A 19,793-nucleotide genomic window follows, 5' to 3' on the forward strand; every position below is an offset into this window, starting at 1 on the left:
ATGTCTTTTTGTTGTTCCTTTTTCTTTGTATTATACTTGGTCAGCTTTGGTATGGTACTACAGCTTTGGGTGATCTTGAAAATCAAATACTATCCTATGCCCCAGCTGCTTAACTTCATTAAGTTCTTTAATTCACTGTGTATCTGAAAGCTCCTGGCAATGTTGGAAAGCTTTTATCCCAGAGGGGTGGTGGGGGAGCGGGAGCCAGAGTCCACTTTTGTCAAAATTCATTTTTATTAATAGAAAATAAACACTTATTCCAGTTGTTATACTTGAAGTTGCTAATAAAAAAAAAAGAATTTAAAATCACCACTTAATAATCCTGTTTTAACTGAGACAATGAAACTGTGGCTTAAAAAAAAAAAGTATTCAGCACCATTTGCTCATAGAACTTTCAGACTTTGTTCTTAAAGTTTCTAGAACTTTCCTGTCTGTAAAGTACAGGAATTGCTGCGCTACATGAGGAACCCTCTCTGGGACGACCAACGAGAAGTTAAGCAATCAGTATATATTCAGCCTGGTAACTTGGACCGTACAACGATCCCCTCCTCTCCACTCCGGCTCAGGAGGGACATGCTTCTAAGCACTGAGGTATGACGAGTCCGACTGTTATTAGCTGGAAAGACCAGTTCTAACAGCAAATAACAGTAAATCTCTGGCACAGAGACTACTGTCCTTAATGTTCTGTGATTTTAGGAAATTCTGTAAATAGCTTGGCTTTACTTCAATTTACTCAGAAATGAAACATGTTTAATAAGGTTAAACTACTCTGCTAGAGTAAGTGTCTGCTGGTTTAGTGTCCTTATAAAATACATACATAATACGTGTAGGTAAATCATAGTCTTAAAGTATACTTAGAATACTGCGTTATTGAAACCAAAGTCTAACAAAATGACTACAGTTAGAAGCAGCTAATGAAACTAAATCCAAAGTTCTGACAAGGGAGACTCATTCTCACTTGAAGCTGTGTCACTTAGAGAATTAAAGCCATTCAAGGCGAGGTGAAGGTGGCACCTTTAGATAATTCCAACCAGGGCCAGAAATTAGCATTTCTAAATATTTCAGAAAAATCCATAGAAGTGTTTCAAAGACTTTTATGCAAAAGAATGTCTGTCTGTCTGTCTTTCTGCATCAGTGAGTAGTAGTGCCCATCAGAATTTCCTAATAACACAAAGGCAAGTCCATACACTTGATCAGATGTCAAAGGAATGGGAGGTGGACTATTAGGTCACCCTTAGAGCTTCTGCTGGCTTTTTACTATATGCTGTTCACCAGTGTGAGTCAGGTGGACTTTTGTGAGAGAAGAGTGTTTGGTGGCCAGGACCTCTTTTGGGCGTTTCTTGCTAAGTGGAATACACAACAGATAAGGGAATAGGGGAGGTAATACAGGGAAGCTACTCTTTCCAGCTCAGAAGGAGTTGATGAAGCCCATATATGCATTCAAGAAGCCCATGGGATCCTCTAGCTGTGGATAGTGGCTAATGTGGTCATCCAGAATCGACACTGTGGACCGCGGCAGCGTTTTCCTAGTGGAAGAGAACAGCATGTAGGTGAACTTGAGGCTGGAGGGAGGGGGAGGGATGTAAGCCAGTGGGCAGCCCTAGTAAACGCCCCTGTGGACATACCACACTGGAAGGAACCAACAAAGAGCTTATTCACCTTCTACTTTGGAATTATATCTATCTTAGGCAGGTAAACTTGCCAATTCCATTTATGATGTATACAGACTAGTTTTTAAATGCTCATACTCCAACAGACAACAACGTGAAAACATAACACATATGCAACACATGTCAGAGCGGGATGACTTTCAGCTCCTTGGAGAAGTGGGCCATTCAGCAATTCACTGTCCAAGTAAAGATAACAAAAGACCTTGCTTAACCTGAGGAGATGAGAGAGGGTATTTTTGTTTAAAATTAAATGTAAGCTATTTACTACTGGGTTGTTTCTACTAGGCCATGTGAAGGTATGGAACATTTTTATGTGACATAATCAAGCTCTCATATTCCGACACCTTCCAAATAAATACCTAGAGAGGAGAACAACCTGCAAAGGCACTTTCCCACAGTTCATTCTCCCCATGCAGTCTCCTCAGCTGAGGCCAATGAGCTGGCTTTACAATCAGACTAAAGCAAACGCTTCTTAAAATATATCCACTTCCATTCCTTGGTTCACGTGATAGCTGTTTCTTACCTGTACATCTCGGAACATGTAGTAACCATGATAGTGAAAACAGACTGTATAAACCAAGAGAATGTATAACTGAAGTTCTTGATCTTTACATTATGTGAGAGTAAGATTCCCCATTTCATCCTCTATTATGTGTTTCCTAGATGAACAGCCAGTGAGGTCAGAGACAGAGGCTAGACTGCCTCAACAGACAGTCCTGTTCACCACTGTCAGGATGAGGTACTAAGAAAACAAAGACCCCTGAGGGAGACTCACCTGTACAGCTCCAAAAACTCTGGATAGGGATTCACTGGATCCAGTGGCCCATAGATAAAATGAACTAGGAAAGGGAAGAGGAATGAATTATTAACAGCGCTCACATCCATTTTTCTATTCCCACTGTAAAATTAACTGCCCCTCAAAAACAAAATTTTTTTTCTTTAAATTTTTTTTCATAATAGAAAACCTAGCTTCTTTCAATTAGTAGGTTACAAGGAACATATGGGAACAAGCCTAAAAATCAGTCCATTTGAGACCTTTTCTCCTATAAACAACCATTCAGTCCCTTCATCTCTTCTGTGCCCTGGACCAAAAGGAATAAGCCCCACTTCCAACATTCCATTTTTATAAATCCAGAAGACTGTCATTCTTTAAGTCTCTCTCTTCAGTTACAGTTGACCCTTGACATTTGAAATCAACCAGTGATATCCTGAGCACTAATTACTCTGTATGAGATAGTGCACTGAATTTCTTTTTTAAATCCGTAAGAATGAAGAGACAAATAAATAAGCAGAGACCACCTATAGCCTCTTTATTAGTAATCTAAACAGCCTGCTGTCCCAGCAATTCAGCATTGAACGTGGCAGCTACTGACAATGCACAGCACAGAAACTGTTCCAACTCGCACTCCTGACAGAGACACCAACTCCCTTTGCAACAGGATCTCAATGTTCTATATACTTCTCTTCAACACATGTCACTGGCTGCCAGATTAAAGAAAGGATGGCCAGTTACATCTGAACTTCAGATAGTGACTTTTTTTTTTAGCATATCTCAAATACTGCATAGCATATACTTATCCTAAATAGGTGTTTGTTGTTTATCTGAAATTCAAATTTAGCTAGTTATCTTGTATCTTTGTTTGCTAAGTCCAGCAGTTATTTAACCCGTAGTCCCTCAGTTTTCCTATCAAGAGGTAATATAGAGGGACTTCTCTGGTGGTGCAGTGGTTAAGAATCCGCCTGCCAATGCAGGGGACACGGGTTGGAGCCCTGGTTGCAGGAAGATCCCACATGCTGCAGAGCAACTAAGCCCGTGCGCCACAACTAGTGAGCCTGCGCTCTAGAGCCCGCAAGCCACAACTGCTGAGCCCTTGTGCCACAACTACTGAAGCCTGCATGCCTAGAGCCCGCGCTCTGCAACGAGAAGCCACCACAATGAGAAGCCCGTGCGCTGCAACTAAGACCCAACACAGCCCAAGATAAACTTTATTTAAAAAAAGAAAAAAGAGGTAATATAGAAATACTCACTGGGAATAGATACAGAGGCAAGAGCTCCCACCCAGCGTCTTCTAAACTTCTTCCTTTGATTGATGTACTGCAAGAGACTATAGGACAGATAAGTCAGCCAGAGTAAAACAAGAAACTTTTTTTTGCTATGGGGATGCAAAGGCCTGACAGGAACCACAAGGAACACGACCTACTGAACACGATCAATGTTTTCTTAATCCAGAAGCAACTTGGCATTCCTGGGAATGGCCCACTTAATTTACCCGTTTCCGTTACCCTCTAGAGTTAACCACCATGTAGCTATGGCAGTGATCACGCCTACTATCGATGTTAGAATTAATGGTTCTTTGTGTTTATTAAGCAGGGAATGAAATCTAGGAAGGCTGGAAGTTACTTTGGATTACATGTGACTAAAGTCTGGGTCTAGAATTCTGATTTTGGCTTCACCACTAACAAGCTCTGTGACTCAAAAGTTGTTGGTAACACACACATCTTTCCTCATCTTCAAGAGACTGAACTACATGATCTCTAAATTGGCATTTACTTCTAAAATTCTGTGTAGAAGTTCATGAGCACAAAACTTCAACCTCTGCATTTCATCTGACCACAGATAAAATGGAGGCAGAGTCCTCATCCTACAGTGTAAGATGTCACAGCTACATTTTAGAACTCAAATTCATGTATTCTAATTATTCTGCCTGCCAACTCCAGGACAATTATTTTTGTGAACTTCAAATATCACCTCTTAGAAATGGTATTTAGTTTCTTGAAAGCACAAGGGAATTTTACAAGAGGGCTTTGTTTTTCAGTTTTTTTATATTAAAATGAATCTTCAAGGGTCCCATTCCTTAGGGAGGAATGGCTCCCTCGACCTCACAGTTCCCAGCAGAGCCACCAGTTAACGCACTGGAAGCTACACTGACCCAGCTGGCAAAGAGACAGGGCCTTACCCCAAGTAGTTCTGGATACACTATCTCTAGGTCCCTCTGCGAAAGTGGCTACATTCTCATTTGAACCAAAGCATGGGGATTCTTTGTACAAGACAGAGAAACCTCCCTTCTCAGTCCCTGTTGCTACAGAAAAGATATGAAAAAGGAAACAATCTGTACTTTGAGAGAGGCATTAAGCACCTTTCAGAATTATGATTAGACATTTTGAAACATTTACTATTGACAAAAGGTCCAAAGACGATTTGCCAGTCAGTCAGTTACAGACTAAATTAGCATTAGAATTTGCAGCTGTTTATCCAAACTTATGGTGCCAAATGGCTTAGGCTCAGAGCTCACTCTATTCTCAATTTCTTTCTTCTTAGAAAGTACAGAGCATGACTTTTTGGTTTGCCTCATAGGTCATAACCACTCTCCTTGTGGTTATGAAAGCAAGGAACAGAACACACAATCCCACATCTTTCCCCACTTCCCAAAAGAAGTGTCTCTGGAAACCAAAGCAAAGGGTTATTTCTTACCTGTCAATAACCAAGTTCCCGTCATTGTTGCGTATCCCTGCCCACATGTCCCACAGTTCACTCTCAGAGGGTCGGGTGTATGGCCCAAAGACCGGGGTGAGACTGAACGAGTCCAAAAAAGCAGAAAGGTAAGTGTGAGAAGAACTCAGTACATCAAGTATGATTGGAACCTCAGGTCATGTATGTCTGACCCTTGACTGGTTTATGAATTCCTTCTACTACTTGCCTGGCAGTGGTCAACACCTTTACTTTAAAGGGTCAAACCCTAAGATTTGGCCCAGAACTTTAATGGCAGCAACTTTTCACTACATTGCTCCCATGCTGAAGTGAATCAGTGTTTGACAATGACTTACCCTCGAGAGAATACGAAGAAGTTCATCAGTCGCGTGAGGATGGGTGACAGCATGCCTCCATCTTTGAGAAGCTATAGGTGTAAAAGTAAAAATCAAGAGTCCAAAGAAAGAAAACTATCCAGGATAAAAGGTTTTATATTAGGAACTAAAAAAGGACTTTAGCCAAATCTGCTGGCTTTTAGTTTCTTGTTTTGCTTACCCACATTCTTCTCCCATAGAAAACAAACCTATTTCTAATTCCCTTTAAGATTACATTCTACGCTTCCCTAAATCCCGAAGACTTTTAACTGATTTATTCAACTTTAGACTAGGATCCCAATTTGTTCAAACATCATGCTAAAGACACAACTCTTTAGATAGCTGTACTTCTCCAAATATTTGTTGCTGTCATTCTCAGAAATAAACCTTTATTTATCTAGGGGTCACTTCTGCTTTATTTTTCCTTTATTAAGGAAAAAATTAACTTCATTAACATGAGTTCATGATGAAACAGATTTTAACTACAGCCCTTGAGAGCAGGTATGGCCGTTATAAAGATACCAGCATTATTTATATCAGTATAAACCTTAAAAACTAAAGATCTAGTCAGTGGAGTAACCAACCTTTTGGAGAAGAAGAGGACGGTGAGTCTCAGGAAATATACCTGTAGGAGAAGAGACTTAGGGTAGTTATTTACCAACAATCTTAGGCCAAACATAGGCCCATTATTGGAGACAATTCACCCTATTAGTCACGTTGAGGGCTTTTACTGCCAAAAACCAAACTACAAAAAAAAACTTAGTACTGTCATTTATTATTTATCCAGGGAATTCTGTGTTTACCAGGTCAAACTCTATCCCACTGGGATCATTTTCCCCACTGTAGAGAGAAGGGAAAAATATGTCATGGTCATCCACATTGCTGATGCCTAGACTCTGGCTCCCCTTAGCGTTTCCACCCGTTCCTCAGAATACATAATGTTGTTAACTATTCGGGCTGCAAAGGAAACCAGAGATTTTTCAGAAGTGTAGATACTTCAAAACACCTAGAGCTTTTCCGTTTCCATTTTTTTCCAGAGTCAATGGGAGAAAGCCATGAGCGTTACTGATAAAGGGACAAACAGACTCCTCTCCCAATCTGCCCTTAAGGTATTCTAAGGTATTCGGGGGACACCTGGATATTCATGGATTTACAAGCCAGGCTCAATGGCAGGCAAAGAACGAGAAACATCTCCAAAAGGTCTAAAATCAAGGGCTCACTAATTTCCAACTGAAACTTGGCACTGCTGTGAATTGAGAGTTTATGACACAAACCACAGCAGTAGTAGAAGCACCTGTGGCTTCATCTCAACTGTCTGCAGAACCCACTGCAGTTGTTGCAGAGATTGCGAAATACCATCTGCACTCCCCGCTACTTCTAGTCACAGTTGTTCCCAGACACACCACAAGATCTTGCTGGAAAATGCATTAAATACATTTTAAAAAGCACATCTTACTATAACACAGCTTTTTATTAACTTATGTCAAGATAATCAGTTTCCTTTGTAATCTTACTTTATTTTCTATATTTAAAAATATTACTCTGAGAAAGCGTCAGTAAATCTCATCAGGCCACAAAGTGGTTCATGGCATGAAAGAGGTAAAGATCCACCACTTTGCTTGGGTCTGTTTGCAGTACCATCAGGTTACCATTTAGACGTCACCGCCGTATCTAAATGTGGCCCTCTAGGCTACACCTCACTTTCCACCCGCCTCCAAGGCAGTTACCTCCATTCGACAGACAGAGACTCTTGATGGTAAGCCGACCAGATCGATTCTGCTTGAACCTAGAGATGGGGAGGGAAACACATAGCTTACTGAGCAGCTGAAGACAAACTCCCAAGAGGGAAAAGGGCCAGAAAGAACCCAGAACAATGTACTTCTCTCATCTTAAACGAGTGAAACCTGTGAATTGTACACAAGTCATGGCTTCACTGACCTATAGAGCAGCTCCTGAGCAACGATATCCCCATAGTCGTGAGACAACAGGTTGATCCTACGGTTCTGGAGCCCCAGATGCCGCAAAAGAGCTTCCACGATGCTGGCCTGCTCGAATATGGAATAGTGATGTGGTCTCTAGGGAAAGGAGAGCCCAGATACACAGGGTGAAGTCAAGGGTGCAGGTGTGTCTGCGAGCCTGACCCCTCCATCCTTGCCTACCCGCATCCCGCAACACTGCCCCATCTAGATGCTGCTTACCGGTTTGTCACTGAAGCCAAAGCCTAGGAAATCAAGGGCAATCACTCGATGAAACCTGAGGGTCAGACCTTCCCAAATCTACAAGAAGGAAAGGGATGGTTTGGTCTTTCTAATCCTGCCCCTCCTCTTCTCCAACCTACAGCAGCAAAGGAGTTTCATCCCTATCTCAGCTTAATAAACAGACTTCGATAAAGGGAAAATCTCATGAAACCACCACAGGCCCACAAATGATCCTCCTGAAAAGTGCTTTATTCCTTATAATTAATCTCCATTGAGGGAGGAACTCCAACATTTTTTAACTTGGCAATGATCGCTCCCAGATTGCCAAAGACTTTTTTACTCCCTTACAGTAAATGAGCAACAGTTCTACATTTAATCCTATTTTATTAAGCAACTCAAATATGCAAGTCTCCCAGTGCTGACAACAAAATCCTCGATTTTGGATTTTTAAAGGCATAGAAGGATCCAGAAGTCTGATTTCCTTACCTTGTACCAATCATAGCTGGATGTTGGAAAGCCGTGTAAAAGCACAACTATCTCTGGACTTCCAACCACACCCACAGAGTCTGGGAAGAGAGAGATCAGTTAGGCCGATGCCCTAAGAAAATAACCTTGAAGATATGAAAAATCTAAATAATCTGGTATAAAGGACAAGAAACCTTGACCAAATTAATGAAATTAAAATAATAGATTTTTTTAAAAATGAAAGCTTATTGCTTTACGTAAGACTAGGCATTTGATATCTGTTTTCTTTTATTCTGTATATTTAAGAATTGTAAATATAGCCAATATTTTATAACTTTAAATGGAGTATAATCTATTAAAATATTGAATCACTAATGTTCTACACCTGAACTAATATTGTAGATCAACTATACTTCAATTTTTTATAAACGTAAATAGCTCGCTTTATATGAAAATACTTGACGGCAGACTGCTTACTTTCACCTAGATTTTTAAGAAGTATTTCCTCATTTCTCCCTTTATTCTGTATCATTAATATGTAAATTGCTTTTCCACAGTAAAAAGTAAAGCTTCACAGTTAAAAGTATACAGTCACAACTTAATAACTACAAGTTCTTTGTACCTTATTATTAATGGCCTCACAAAAATTCCCTTCCTCAACCCAGTGAGTGCCTCAGTTTATGCCATTTGTCCAACAATTTTATTTCCCGCAGAGGAGACTCAACTGAATATTAAAAGCATAATGCTCAACTATTGCAAAATTCTAGCAACTATAAGAAAAGGCCAATAAACATGAACATTTTTTAATGTATAAACATCTTTTAAATTAGCCAAATATTTAAACAGTAAGTAGCCTTGCTAATAAAAAATAGTATTAGATTAAAACTGATAGATTCATATACTGCCACTGGCATGAGAATTTGATAATAAGGTTTACAAAAATAATTCAGTTAGAAGCAATGAAAAATTGTATATACTTTAGCCTAGGAGTCTTATTCTTGAGAATCCATGCAAATAAATCATTTCATTTACATGAAGTACTATTTGAAAAAATAAGGAAAAAATTAACACATACATGGAGATTTCCCTTTAACATTATTTAAAACATTGGAAAACTAGAAACAACCTAAGTGACCAACATAAAGAAAATTATATACTTACTTTTAGTTGAATATAGCGAATGAGAGGAGGTCAGGAGCAATAATGAAAAACGGTTTATGACAAACATTTTTCGTTATTGCTCTTGACCCCCGCCCAAAAGCAATCTTTTCCAATCTTGTTTCTCATTCCCTTTACCTATAAAATGAGGTGAACAGCACCTACCTCCAAGTACTGTTGTAAAGATTAAACGAAATTATGAAGGTTGAAAACATAATTCAATGCCTAGCATAAGGTAATTGGTAAGTAGCAGTCATAATAATTATTAGCAAGTTAACTTAGACAAAAGTATAAGACTTAAATCACATTTAGTTATACATATAACAAATAATCTTTATAGAAACAATAAAATGAAATCAGGGATGAGGGGAACAGAACCAATGGCAGCTGTATCTATGGATGTTGTTTACATTATCTGACACTAGGGGCGCTCACAAAAGAAAGCCAGTACTATCTATCACTGCAAATCAGACTACAAAGTAAATTATACTGGTCACAGATAGACTACCAAATGTAAAATAGATAGCTAGTGGGAAGCAGCCGCATAGCTGGGAGATCAGCTCGGTGCTTTGTGACCACCTAGAGGGGTGGGATAGGGAGGGTGGGAGGGAGACGCAAGAGGGAGGAGATAATGGGGATATATGTATACGTATAGCTGATTCACTTTGTTATACAGCAGAAACTAACACACCACTGTAAAGCAATTATACTCCAATAAAGATGTTAAAAAAAAAAGTCAAAATCAGAAAAAATAAATAAATTATACTAACAAGTCAGTCTATGGACGTTGGAATCTCCATTCCACCACCCTCACCCTCCCAGCAATTTTCTTTGAGTTTCCCTGCTATCAAATTAATGAGGGGAATTAGTCCATTCCTTCAAATGGACACTACACAGAAAAAGAGGTTTTTCCCCTCCATCACTGAGGGGCAACAGAGACCAATGGATGCAAAATAAGTACCTCAGAGGGACCCACGGGACCTCTACGTGCAGAGTGTTTCAAGAGCCCTGTTCTTACCTTGGTAGAAGATACGCAGTCCCTTGTAGGTAAAAAATTTGCCTGATGACTTCCATGAGTGAAGAGCAGGGGAAAGCTGGGGGGGCGGGATGTGCAGATAGGCTGCAAGCAGGGGCACAGCCAACAGCCCCACCTGGACCCACCACTCCCTCATCCTGTAGGGAAATCAGAAACCCGGGGTAAGCAGTTGGGTGACACTGTACACGATTCTAACACAAGCCCCAAACTGGTAAAACAGGGTGGGGAATTTCTGTACCATGTGGGGACTACCCTGTCCTCCATGTCAACCATGGCAGAAAATTTACCAAGAATGTACGTGTGCTCTGCCTGCTATGGCAATCACCATATTTGCTCATCATTCTAATTTTAAGGAAAAAAATATACTATTTTCATATGTAATCTTCCCCCTCAACTTCATCCCACTTTAACCCCACAGCCCCTCCCCTTGTGCTCTTCCCAAGACCTGCTGTAGAGGTTTTATATAAAGTAAAAGGAAGATAAATTACTTAAGTAACTTCATTGTCTTTTATCAAGGCTTCCTGTGGGGAGGGAGGGTTCCCTTCATATTTACTCTAAAAGCTCTACCATCTACCCACCAGCCCCGCACCGGTAAAATGTTTTACATACATATATATATATATATTTTTTTTTTTTTTAAACTAATGTTTGTTTAAAAAAAAAAAAAGTAGGAACATCACATGTCCTAAAGCAGAGAGCTGCTCTTGATTTTCTAATATTTATCAACCCTCTGACTCCAGTGAAGCCCAGTTTGCTACTACTATCTGGATTTGTGCTGAGAAACTGCTCAGGGTAAAGAGCCTGTGAAAGTAAGAAGATAGGTGCCCTGTATATTCCAACGTAAGCAGCTTTATCATGACCCTGAATATCTAATCTCTTGAGAGGTCAGGGCAGCAGATTACATTTCTGCTTTTCTTAGCAGACTCTTGAGGAAGCTCCCCCATTTATTTAATTTCTTAGGATGCCCCTTCCTTCCCATCCCCCCAAAAAGAGGGGCAGAGCATCTGAGAACTGATTTCGTTTTGGGGAGGAAAGCACTGATTTGCACACCCAACTTTCCCATGCCCAGGACTTCGAAGGTCCAGATCAATTCATCCACAATGACAAGAAGTGCTAAACAGGAATTAGAAAGAGTTCCCTCTGTTTCTAGCTTATGACTCCTGATGGCCACCAGGGAAAGAACCATCAGTAGAATGGAAATTCTCTTAAAAACAGCCAGAATGGAAATACCGTCTAAAACTAAAATAAGAATTGTCAAGAACACAGAACTATAAATAAGGGGAATTAATTGTGAAAGCCCTGGTGGAAATGTCTTTGTGCCTGTATCCTTCTACCATATTACCTGTAATCTGGCCACAATCTCTAACAAACTAATCCAACTCACAAGATATTTATTTATTTTAGAGTTTTTTTCAAAAAATAAGAGCCTGTAGTTTCACATCCACAGAGAATCTCAGCTCTTTTGACTATTTTTAAGGTGTCACCAGGGCGGTCTTTTTTTTTTCTTCCCCCCTCTGAAGTCCATATCCATAAAACAGACCCAGTGATTTGGTTTTACCTTCCAAGGTAGAAAGATTAAAGATTAAGAAATGATTAGAAAAAATGCCCGGAACATGACCATTATATCACAATATCCACCCCCCACAGTAGTAGTAGGCTACATCCCATTATCTCCTGAAAAGGTGAGATGACTACAAGTATCAGGTTTAGATGATCATTTCTAAGCGCTACCTGTCCTGGACTTAAGCTTATACATTTTCACCTGCGCATTTCATCACTCCTGATCCCCATACTTCTCATCTCATTCATTGACGGGTTCCAGCAGCCGAGTCTCTGCAGTGACTCAGCAGAGAGCCGGGGAGGGGATACGAGAGGAGCTGAGTAGGAGAGGCTCCCCCGCCCCGCCGCTGCCCACCATGCGGGGCGGTGAGGGGAAGGACGGACACTCTCCGCTCGGGACACCCTCACCCCGCACCTCTTCCTTCTCTTTTACGCTAAGAAAGCGAAGAGGCAACCCCTCAGAAAGCCGCTTTCTGTCTTAATTACTTCAGTAAAAATGCCCCCAACAACATTTTAGGATTTTTAGTACGTAAGCAATCAGGCAGTCAGTAGGCAAAATAGATTAAACATTTTTTGACCCAAATCTCCATTCTTTGATGAGCCAAGAATCAAGAGTACAAATTCAGCAAACCCCAGTAACAAACCTTCCAGAAATTAATGAACCTTTCCGAGCCTTTATTTCTTCATCTTGTAAATAGGAAAAATACACACATTTAATACCACCAAACCTGCCCACTTCACAGCATCGTGGTGAGACTATGAACTATTTTGTAAACCAATGCAAATAATTCATGTGTAATATTATGAGTTTGGTCACATCATTCTCAGTTGGCTTCCTGTTACTGAAATCTCAAAAATACTTACGCCTCGGTGATAAGACACTGCCAGTTCTAGTCACACCTATGCGGTAACTCACGCCACGGCGACACCAGGGTCTTCAAATCCTAAATCACCGCAGGGCAATACCGGGGTCTCAAAATTCTAAATCGCGCCAGGGCGATGCAGGGGTCTAGAAACCCTAAATCGTGTCAGGGTGATATTCGGATGTTAAAATCCTAATTCACGCCAAGGCAAAACCCAGATCTAGAAACCCTAAACCGCGCCAAGGCGATGCTGGGATATAAAAACCCTAATCGCGCCAAGGCGTTACCGGGGTCTAAAAATCTTAAATCGCGTCAAAGTGAAACCGGGTCTAGAAACACTAATTCACACCTAGGGGGTACTGGGATCTAAAAATCCTCAATCGCGCAAGGGTGACACCAGGATCTAAAAAACCGTCAATCGCACCAAGGCGATGCCGGGGTCTAAAAATCCTCAATCATGCCAGGATGATGCCGAGGTTTAAAAAAAATTGTAAACCATATCAGAGTAATACCAGGGTCTAAAAATCCTAAGTCACTCCAGGGCGCTACCAGGGTCTAGAAATTCTAAACCGCACAGGGTGACGCCAGGGTCTAGAAATTCTAAATTGCATCAGAGAGATACGAGGGTCTAGAAATCCTAAATCAGGGAGATCAGGCGTTCTGAACATTCTACTGTGTGCAGGCGAGACATCCTCTTCCAAGCAGGTAGAACGGGCTCAGAGGACGGGAATGCATGCCCCTCACCCTCCAGAGATTTTCCCTCTACTGCGGGAGTCGCGCTCTGGCAGCCCCAGCTCGGACGGACAAAGTCCCACCCGCTGGCCCGCACCCCATTTGGGGACGACGGCTGCAAGCCAGTCACACACGCTCCCCCCACCCCCGCTCCCACCACGCACCCACCTGCGGAGGCGATCTCGGCGCACCATGGTGGCGTCTTATCCCATGCCGCCTGCACACCGGCCCTGAGCAAAGGGCGCGCCGCAGCGCCCGCAGCGGTGCAGGGTCGGCCGGCAGCTGGGCGCAGCCCACAGCCCGCGAGGGCGGCGCGGCCGCGGCAAGCAGCGAGCGGCCACCGGGGCGTGCGCTGCGGCAATGCGCAAGGCGCGGTTGCCGCAGAGGAGGCGCCGCCCGCCGTGATGCGCCGGGATGTGCTGGTGGCCGCGGCAGCGCAGAGTGAGTGGGCACCGACTTTTAGAGCCCACCCGCGCCCCGCCCCTGACCCGCCCACCGCGCCGCAGTGCCCCTCCCGCCGAAGCCACCCCCTTCCCCGCAGCCCCGCTGAGGGCGCAAGGATGGGGCGCCCCTCCTACAGCAGCTGCTCCGGAGGGCTCCTTCAGGGGTATTGACCCCCACCAGCACCCCGCTGCTCCCTCACGGCCCCCTACCCTGAACCACAGGTTCTATAGCAAAAATCCTCCTCTGGCGAGTTAACACTACAGGAAGAGACGACAGACTTCCTGAGACTCCATCACCTCCCCCGAGACCACCCATAGGCCCCCCACCCCAGCCCCAGAGGTGGCCACTCGACCTCAGATGCAGTGGGACCAGGGCTTCCGCTGTGGTGCCGGCTCACATCCCGCTCGCGATCCGCGCTGAGGCGGGGGCTCTGAACCGCTCGAGTGCCCGGGCCAAAGCAGCGGTCCCTGAACGCCCAATACCTCCTAGGTCCCTAACTACAGGTACCCACCAAGGGCACAACCGAGTGGCTAGGGAAAGACAAGCTCGGCTGGGCTACCGCAGAGCTAATCGGCTGATTCAAGGGACGGCCGCTCGAGAGCAAAAAACGGGGCAAAACTTGCGGCAAGTCTGGGCTCTCTCGGTCAGCCACCGCCGCGGCGCTGGGCACGTTTCCTCTGCAGCAGCGCGACGTGGTCGGCGTGCCGGAGGCCCGCCGCAGCCCTCCCACGGCACCCACTCCCGGCACTAGCCCGTCCTGTGCTGGAAAGAATGATCGGCCGAATTATGAGACTAAAGCTCCCTTTGTTTATGCATTTATTTAAGACTGAATCACAATGCGAGGGCCCCAGTGGTACAGAAAAGAGGGAAGGATTTTTTTCTTCATCCACAATCCTTTAAAAGACATCTATCACGCCTTTGAAGAGAAAAGTGTAGAGAATCAGTGTCTGTTCGTTTTCTGGCTGTAAATTGAATTCCTGACAAACGCGTGGGCTGCGAGCGAGCCAGGCGGCCCGAGCGGTGCCGGCTCCCTCCAGCAGGGGCGCTGCAGGCCTCTCTTCCACTCGTGCCCGCCCAGGCCGCCCCGCCACTCAGCTGCCCAGAGCGCGGGCGAGCAAGATTCCGAACATCTGGGCGAAAGGCCGGGCCAGCCGAGCCCACCCGGTACCTCACAGTGTGCCAGGGAGCTGAGGGCCACCAGTCAGACATAGGAGAAACCGCCATCTATGAGCGTGTCACCAAAACGTGTGGCGCAGTCCAGGGTACACCTCTACTGGTGTCGATTCCGAGGTTCATGAAACCAATGCTTAATTTAGCACCTCCAGAGCGCTAAGAGCCAGGGGTGCAAAGACGAAGAAGGAATGGCCCCTGCCCCCAAAGCGAGCTGCTGTCCATCCGGTGAGGATGACACACAAGAACTGACGGTGCTTAAATTTTCCCTTTAATTTCCTATCAGCGTTTTGTGACAGGTTGGCCCCCTCCCCCTAACATGCAAGCCCCTCAAAGCCCGAGCCCAAGTATTATTCACCTTTTGTATCCCCAGAGCCTGCCACGGCGCTGGCCACAAAGCAGACTCCTAATAAATACTGCATGAATAAGTACAAGAATTTGAGGGCGCACAGGGGAGGAAGTAATTAAGGGGAGGGGGGAAAGGGTTGTCTTGAATGATGAATAGACATTTACCAGAGACAAAGAGCATTCCAACCAGAGGGGACGGCATTCGCAAAGCACCGGAGGCGCAGGACCGCACAGCCTTTGGGGAAAACTCCAAGTCCTTTGGGCCGTGGCGCTGGTAGACAAAAAATTAGGCTAGAAAGAGTATTTCAACCTAAGGAGTTTACAATTTGTCCCGAAGAAAATGAGGAGCCACCGATGGATTTAAACCCTCTGTGGCCTTAATTGGTTACTTAATGAAATTTAAATTACTCCCCTTAACAAGTGGAAGATTACCTATTTTAACGAACCACCACCTTTTAAGGACTGAAATAATTACTCAACAAAATTTAAATCGGTCCTTTCAACAGAATAAAGACTTTCCTATTTTAACTAAGACAACAATATATAACAAACTTGGCATTATAGTTTTTCGTATTTACTGTCAATGGAACCTGTAAGTCCTACAAACAATTCCGCACTTTCATTCTCACCATACCAGAAGCACCAGCACCCGAGATGAAGGCAATTTTGTATTTAACGGACTGAGCGCTCACAAAGGATCTTATTCTGAAAGCCATGGAACATGTCCACCCACATGGAACAAGTAGGCAGACAGGAGGGGAGACTGCTGGGGGGTGGGGGGCGGCAGAGGAGACCAAGGGAAGCACTTGAAGACAACGGGAATTCTAAGTCTGATGCTCAAGACAAACCCTCCCGGACAGAGTGCTAGGAAAAACCTCCTTGGAAAAGGAGGGCTCAAGGTTGAGAAGGACTTCAAACCCATAACTCGTTTAGGCGAAGGAAGCATTCCTGTTTGGAAGAACCTCCCAGCACAGAGGCAAGGAGTCTGGAAAACGCAGAGGATACTAACAGAGATCAGCCTGGCTAAAGCCGGGAGAGAATGCTAGAGAATGCCCCAGAAGCCAAACAGTTAATGAGTTTTTTAACCGTGCCTGACTTACAGAGAGAAGCTTCCTCCACCAGGGGAGAATCTGGCCCAAGGTATAAAACATTTGGAGTGCCTGAGAAAACATGTAGCCGTACATAAATCCAAAGCCTGCCTCTGGCTGGTTCTCAGCGCACCCTTTCATTTCTCGGATACAAACACCACACTTGACCGACATCACAGGCAGCAGCATTCCCTCAACCCGTAGCTTATCATACATTCCTGTCACATTCCAATTCTCAGACAGTCCCACATAAAAAGACCTCAGATTTGTGCAAAGATGAGGGTAGAAAGCTCAGCATTTATTAGCTTGCTGATGTGCAACAGTGGTGAGATCAGCAGGGCTGGTACTGTGGGTTCAATAATCATTTTTTTTGAACCCCCGTTTGAGACCCATAATATGACAACAAGGATATTTATGGAGACAACAGGACAGAACTGGGACTGCCACTTGCAAGAGCCATAATTATCAATTCAAATAAGCTAAAGAAGTCCAAGATGGGGGAAACTGAACAGCAGCACATAAAGCGAGTCAGGATTTTAGTTGCCAGTGAGTCAATGTGATATGGCTCCAAAAAAAAAACCACTGTAGACTGTAGACTGTAATTAGAGAAGCACCCAGAATGAGCTAATCCTGCTCTATTCTGCTAGTGAGAAAGTGTTTTATTTTGTTCTGCACAGCAGATATTAAGAGACACATAAACAGGAATTTGTTCAGAGAAGACCGACTAAAATGCATTGCAAATTATGTCACTGAAGGTGTAACAGCTGTCATATTTTAAGCTCCTACTATAGCATGGATCTTCACCCAATTTATCCCTAATTCTCATAATAACTCGCTAGATGAGTACTTTCATCCGTATTTTTCAGAGAAAGATACAGTAGCTCAGAGCACTGTTAGTATGTGAAGGGACTGGGAACTGAGCGCAGATGCATCTGGCTCCAAAGCTGGCGTTCTTTCCACTACCCCACACTGCCTCCCTGTTTAAAATAACCGGGCATGTTTAGTTGGAAGAAAAGAACCCTTGTGGAGTGAGTGGAAGAAGGGAAATGTGTTAGCAGTCCTCAAATATTTGTGGAAGCAGCATTAGACATTTTATTCTGTATGGCTCCAATGAGTGCAAATTGTAGAGAAACAGATGTCAATTCAACATAAAGAATTTTCCAACAGGGTTGTCTAGAGACTGGGTAGCTCAGCCATTTGGGGACGTGACAAGTTCGCTGTCTCTAGGGGTTGGGTAGCCCTGCGGCAGGTATGCAAGGTCTGGATAAATGCATGAATGACCTTTAAGGTCTTTTCCCATCTGACAGAAACTAAGGCTCAGAGAAGCATTGGAACTTGGCCAGGGTGACCCCTCCCTGAAAGGTCAGATCCACAACAAGATCTTTCCTGGGTGTCCCTCAGCCCAGAGCTCTTTGTACATCATGCTATTTCATGCTGAGGGCAAGACAAACTGAAGAAATTATGCATACAATCACATCAACCTCCCTCTCAATCAAATTTAACCCATATATCCAAAAAGCGACCGGTGTCTTCCTTCCTCTTCAGGCTCGTTTTTGGGCAAAAATCTTTGGCTGAAAATAGTTCAAAAGGTAAGTGGGAGAGGAGAGAAGCAAGGGAGCTGAATAACCCATTAACCAGATAAGATAAACCTAAGAGACTGTTTCTAGAGATTACAGTATTACTGAGCACCCCTAAAGTATCTTTACACACCCTTTGCATTACTGGGCACATCCCATAATCCCAAGTCTGGTACTATTCTGCTGTTCCACACCTGGAATACATCTTATACACTCACACATAAATAGGTTGAAGGATTTGAAATAAAATCATATCTTGCATTTTTATAGCTCTTTACCCTTTCATGTATATTATCTCATCTGATGCTCATCACAGTCCTCTAAGGAAAACAGCTTTCTTTCGGACGGACAAGCAATTTCCTAGCTGCCTGGGGAAGAAAGGGCTACGGCACACAATTCATTTTTTTTTAAACTACATTCCACATTAAATTATTCCCCCAGCCTGGATGAGTCAACCCAGAAGCAGGTGTTTTGCTTTTCCTCGATTGCTATCACCACCGCAAACCTTCAGCTGTCTTCCCCCACCGTGCCCTCCAGGGCCCCCACCCCCGCTACTACCGCAGCGCTTGGTCCCCAGCCGGTTACTAAGCACTCGCTCTGCACAGCCCCGCACTCGCTGCTCCAACTCTCAGCGAAAACTACACCCCCTCCCCACCGGCGCCAGGTGGCCGCGTCCCCGTCCCCCCAACATTCGCCCAGGCCCGTGTGACTGCGACCTTCCCAACCACCAATGAGGTCCCGAAGCGGGAAGGCGCATCCTCCCGGGAACTCGAGACCCGATTTCCTGGAGGGATGGTCAAGCCGACTGACTGAGTGACTAAACGCTCTGTGGGGAGTCAAGCCTCGGGCGAGGGTTAGGGGACTTCTGTGTTCTCGTCCGACCGCGAGGTTCTAGGAGACGATGACCGAGGACCTCGCCCGCGTGGCCCTCGAGTGGCGCGCACACCTCGTGCGGCCACCCACCAACCTCCGCGTAATCCGGCACGCCCCAGCCGGTCCTCACGGCCTCCCGGGCCACTATCACTCAAAGCTTGGCCCCAGGATTGGTGTAGTCCACGCACACCAGCCACATACCCCGAGTGTGTCCATGCCCAGTCATCCGCTGGGCTAGGAGGCTAAAGGTGGAGGGTCACTCCTTCCCCGCCTGTTTCCTACCTGATTCAGGTAAGACCTGGGCTACAAGACTCCATGTTTGGGGACCCGGTTGCGCATGCGCTTCCCGCGGCCAGAGCTTCTCCGCCTGACCCCAGTCCCAGGGAAGACCCAGCCAAGCCACCGAATACCCGGTTCTGGGCTAGAGCGTCGCCACCTCCGCGCACCGGCCCATCGCCCCCGAGCCCAACCTATGCTGCCGCCTTCTCCCTGCCGGGCGTCAGCGCCACCTATTGCGAAGGGCATGAAACGGCAGGCTGTGCATTGAATAAGAGGCTGAATAAACGAATAAACTTTTATAGGGCCCAATCTGAGTACATTTACGTGGTAAAACTGAAGGCCAAAGATAGTTATTAACTATGTCGAGATTTCTGGCGAACCTTCCATATCTCAACCATTTCCCTAACTTCATAGTTACCCTAAAGATTCCCAAATCTATATCTCCAGCCCTTCTCTCTTCTCCAAACTCTAGATCCATATATTTGACTG

At 44.5% G+C, this 19,793-nt stretch overlaps 1 protein-coding gene across 5 annotated transcripts; it reads right to left on the reverse strand.

The window, feature by feature from the left end:
• Positions 1–18: 18 nt before the first annotated feature.
• On the reverse strand, positions 19–19,390 carry MEST. 5 transcript variants are annotated; one of them, XM_032642463.1, is made up of 12 exons: positions 19,308–19,390; positions 10,353–10,507; positions 8,198–8,277; positions 7,712–7,789; positions 7,452–7,588; positions 7,241–7,299; positions 6,098–6,138; positions 5,496–5,566; positions 5,143–5,244; positions 3,699–3,775; positions 2,446–2,509; positions 19–1,526 (listed from the first exon to the last, which is right to left on the reverse strand). In XM_032642463.1, the coding sequence occupies exons 2-12, from the start codon at positions 10,504–10,506 to the stop codon at positions 1,409–1,411; spliced, it is 981 nt and encodes a 326-aa protein (XP_032498354.1). In that variant the 5' UTR covers position 10,507; positions 19,308–19,390; the 3' UTR covers positions 19–1,408. The 5 variants fall into 5 exon arrangements, with proteins under 5 accessions (XP_032498354.1, XP_032498358.1, XP_032498356.1 ...); XM_032642467.1 differs by lacking the exon at positions 19,308–19,390 and adding an exon at positions 19,227–19,238; XM_032642465.1 differs by lacking the exon at positions 19,308–19,390 and adding an exon at positions 15,653–15,687.
• Positions 19,391–19,793: the final 403 nt, after the last annotated feature.

Source organism: Phocoena sinus, chromosome 9 (genome assembly GCF_008692025.1).
Source record: "Phocoena sinus isolate mPhoSin1 chromosome 9, mPhoSin1.pri, whole genome shotgun sequence".
NCBI classification, from domain to species: Eukaryota; Metazoa; Chordata; class Mammalia; order Artiodactyla; family Phocoenidae; genus Phocoena; species Phocoena sinus.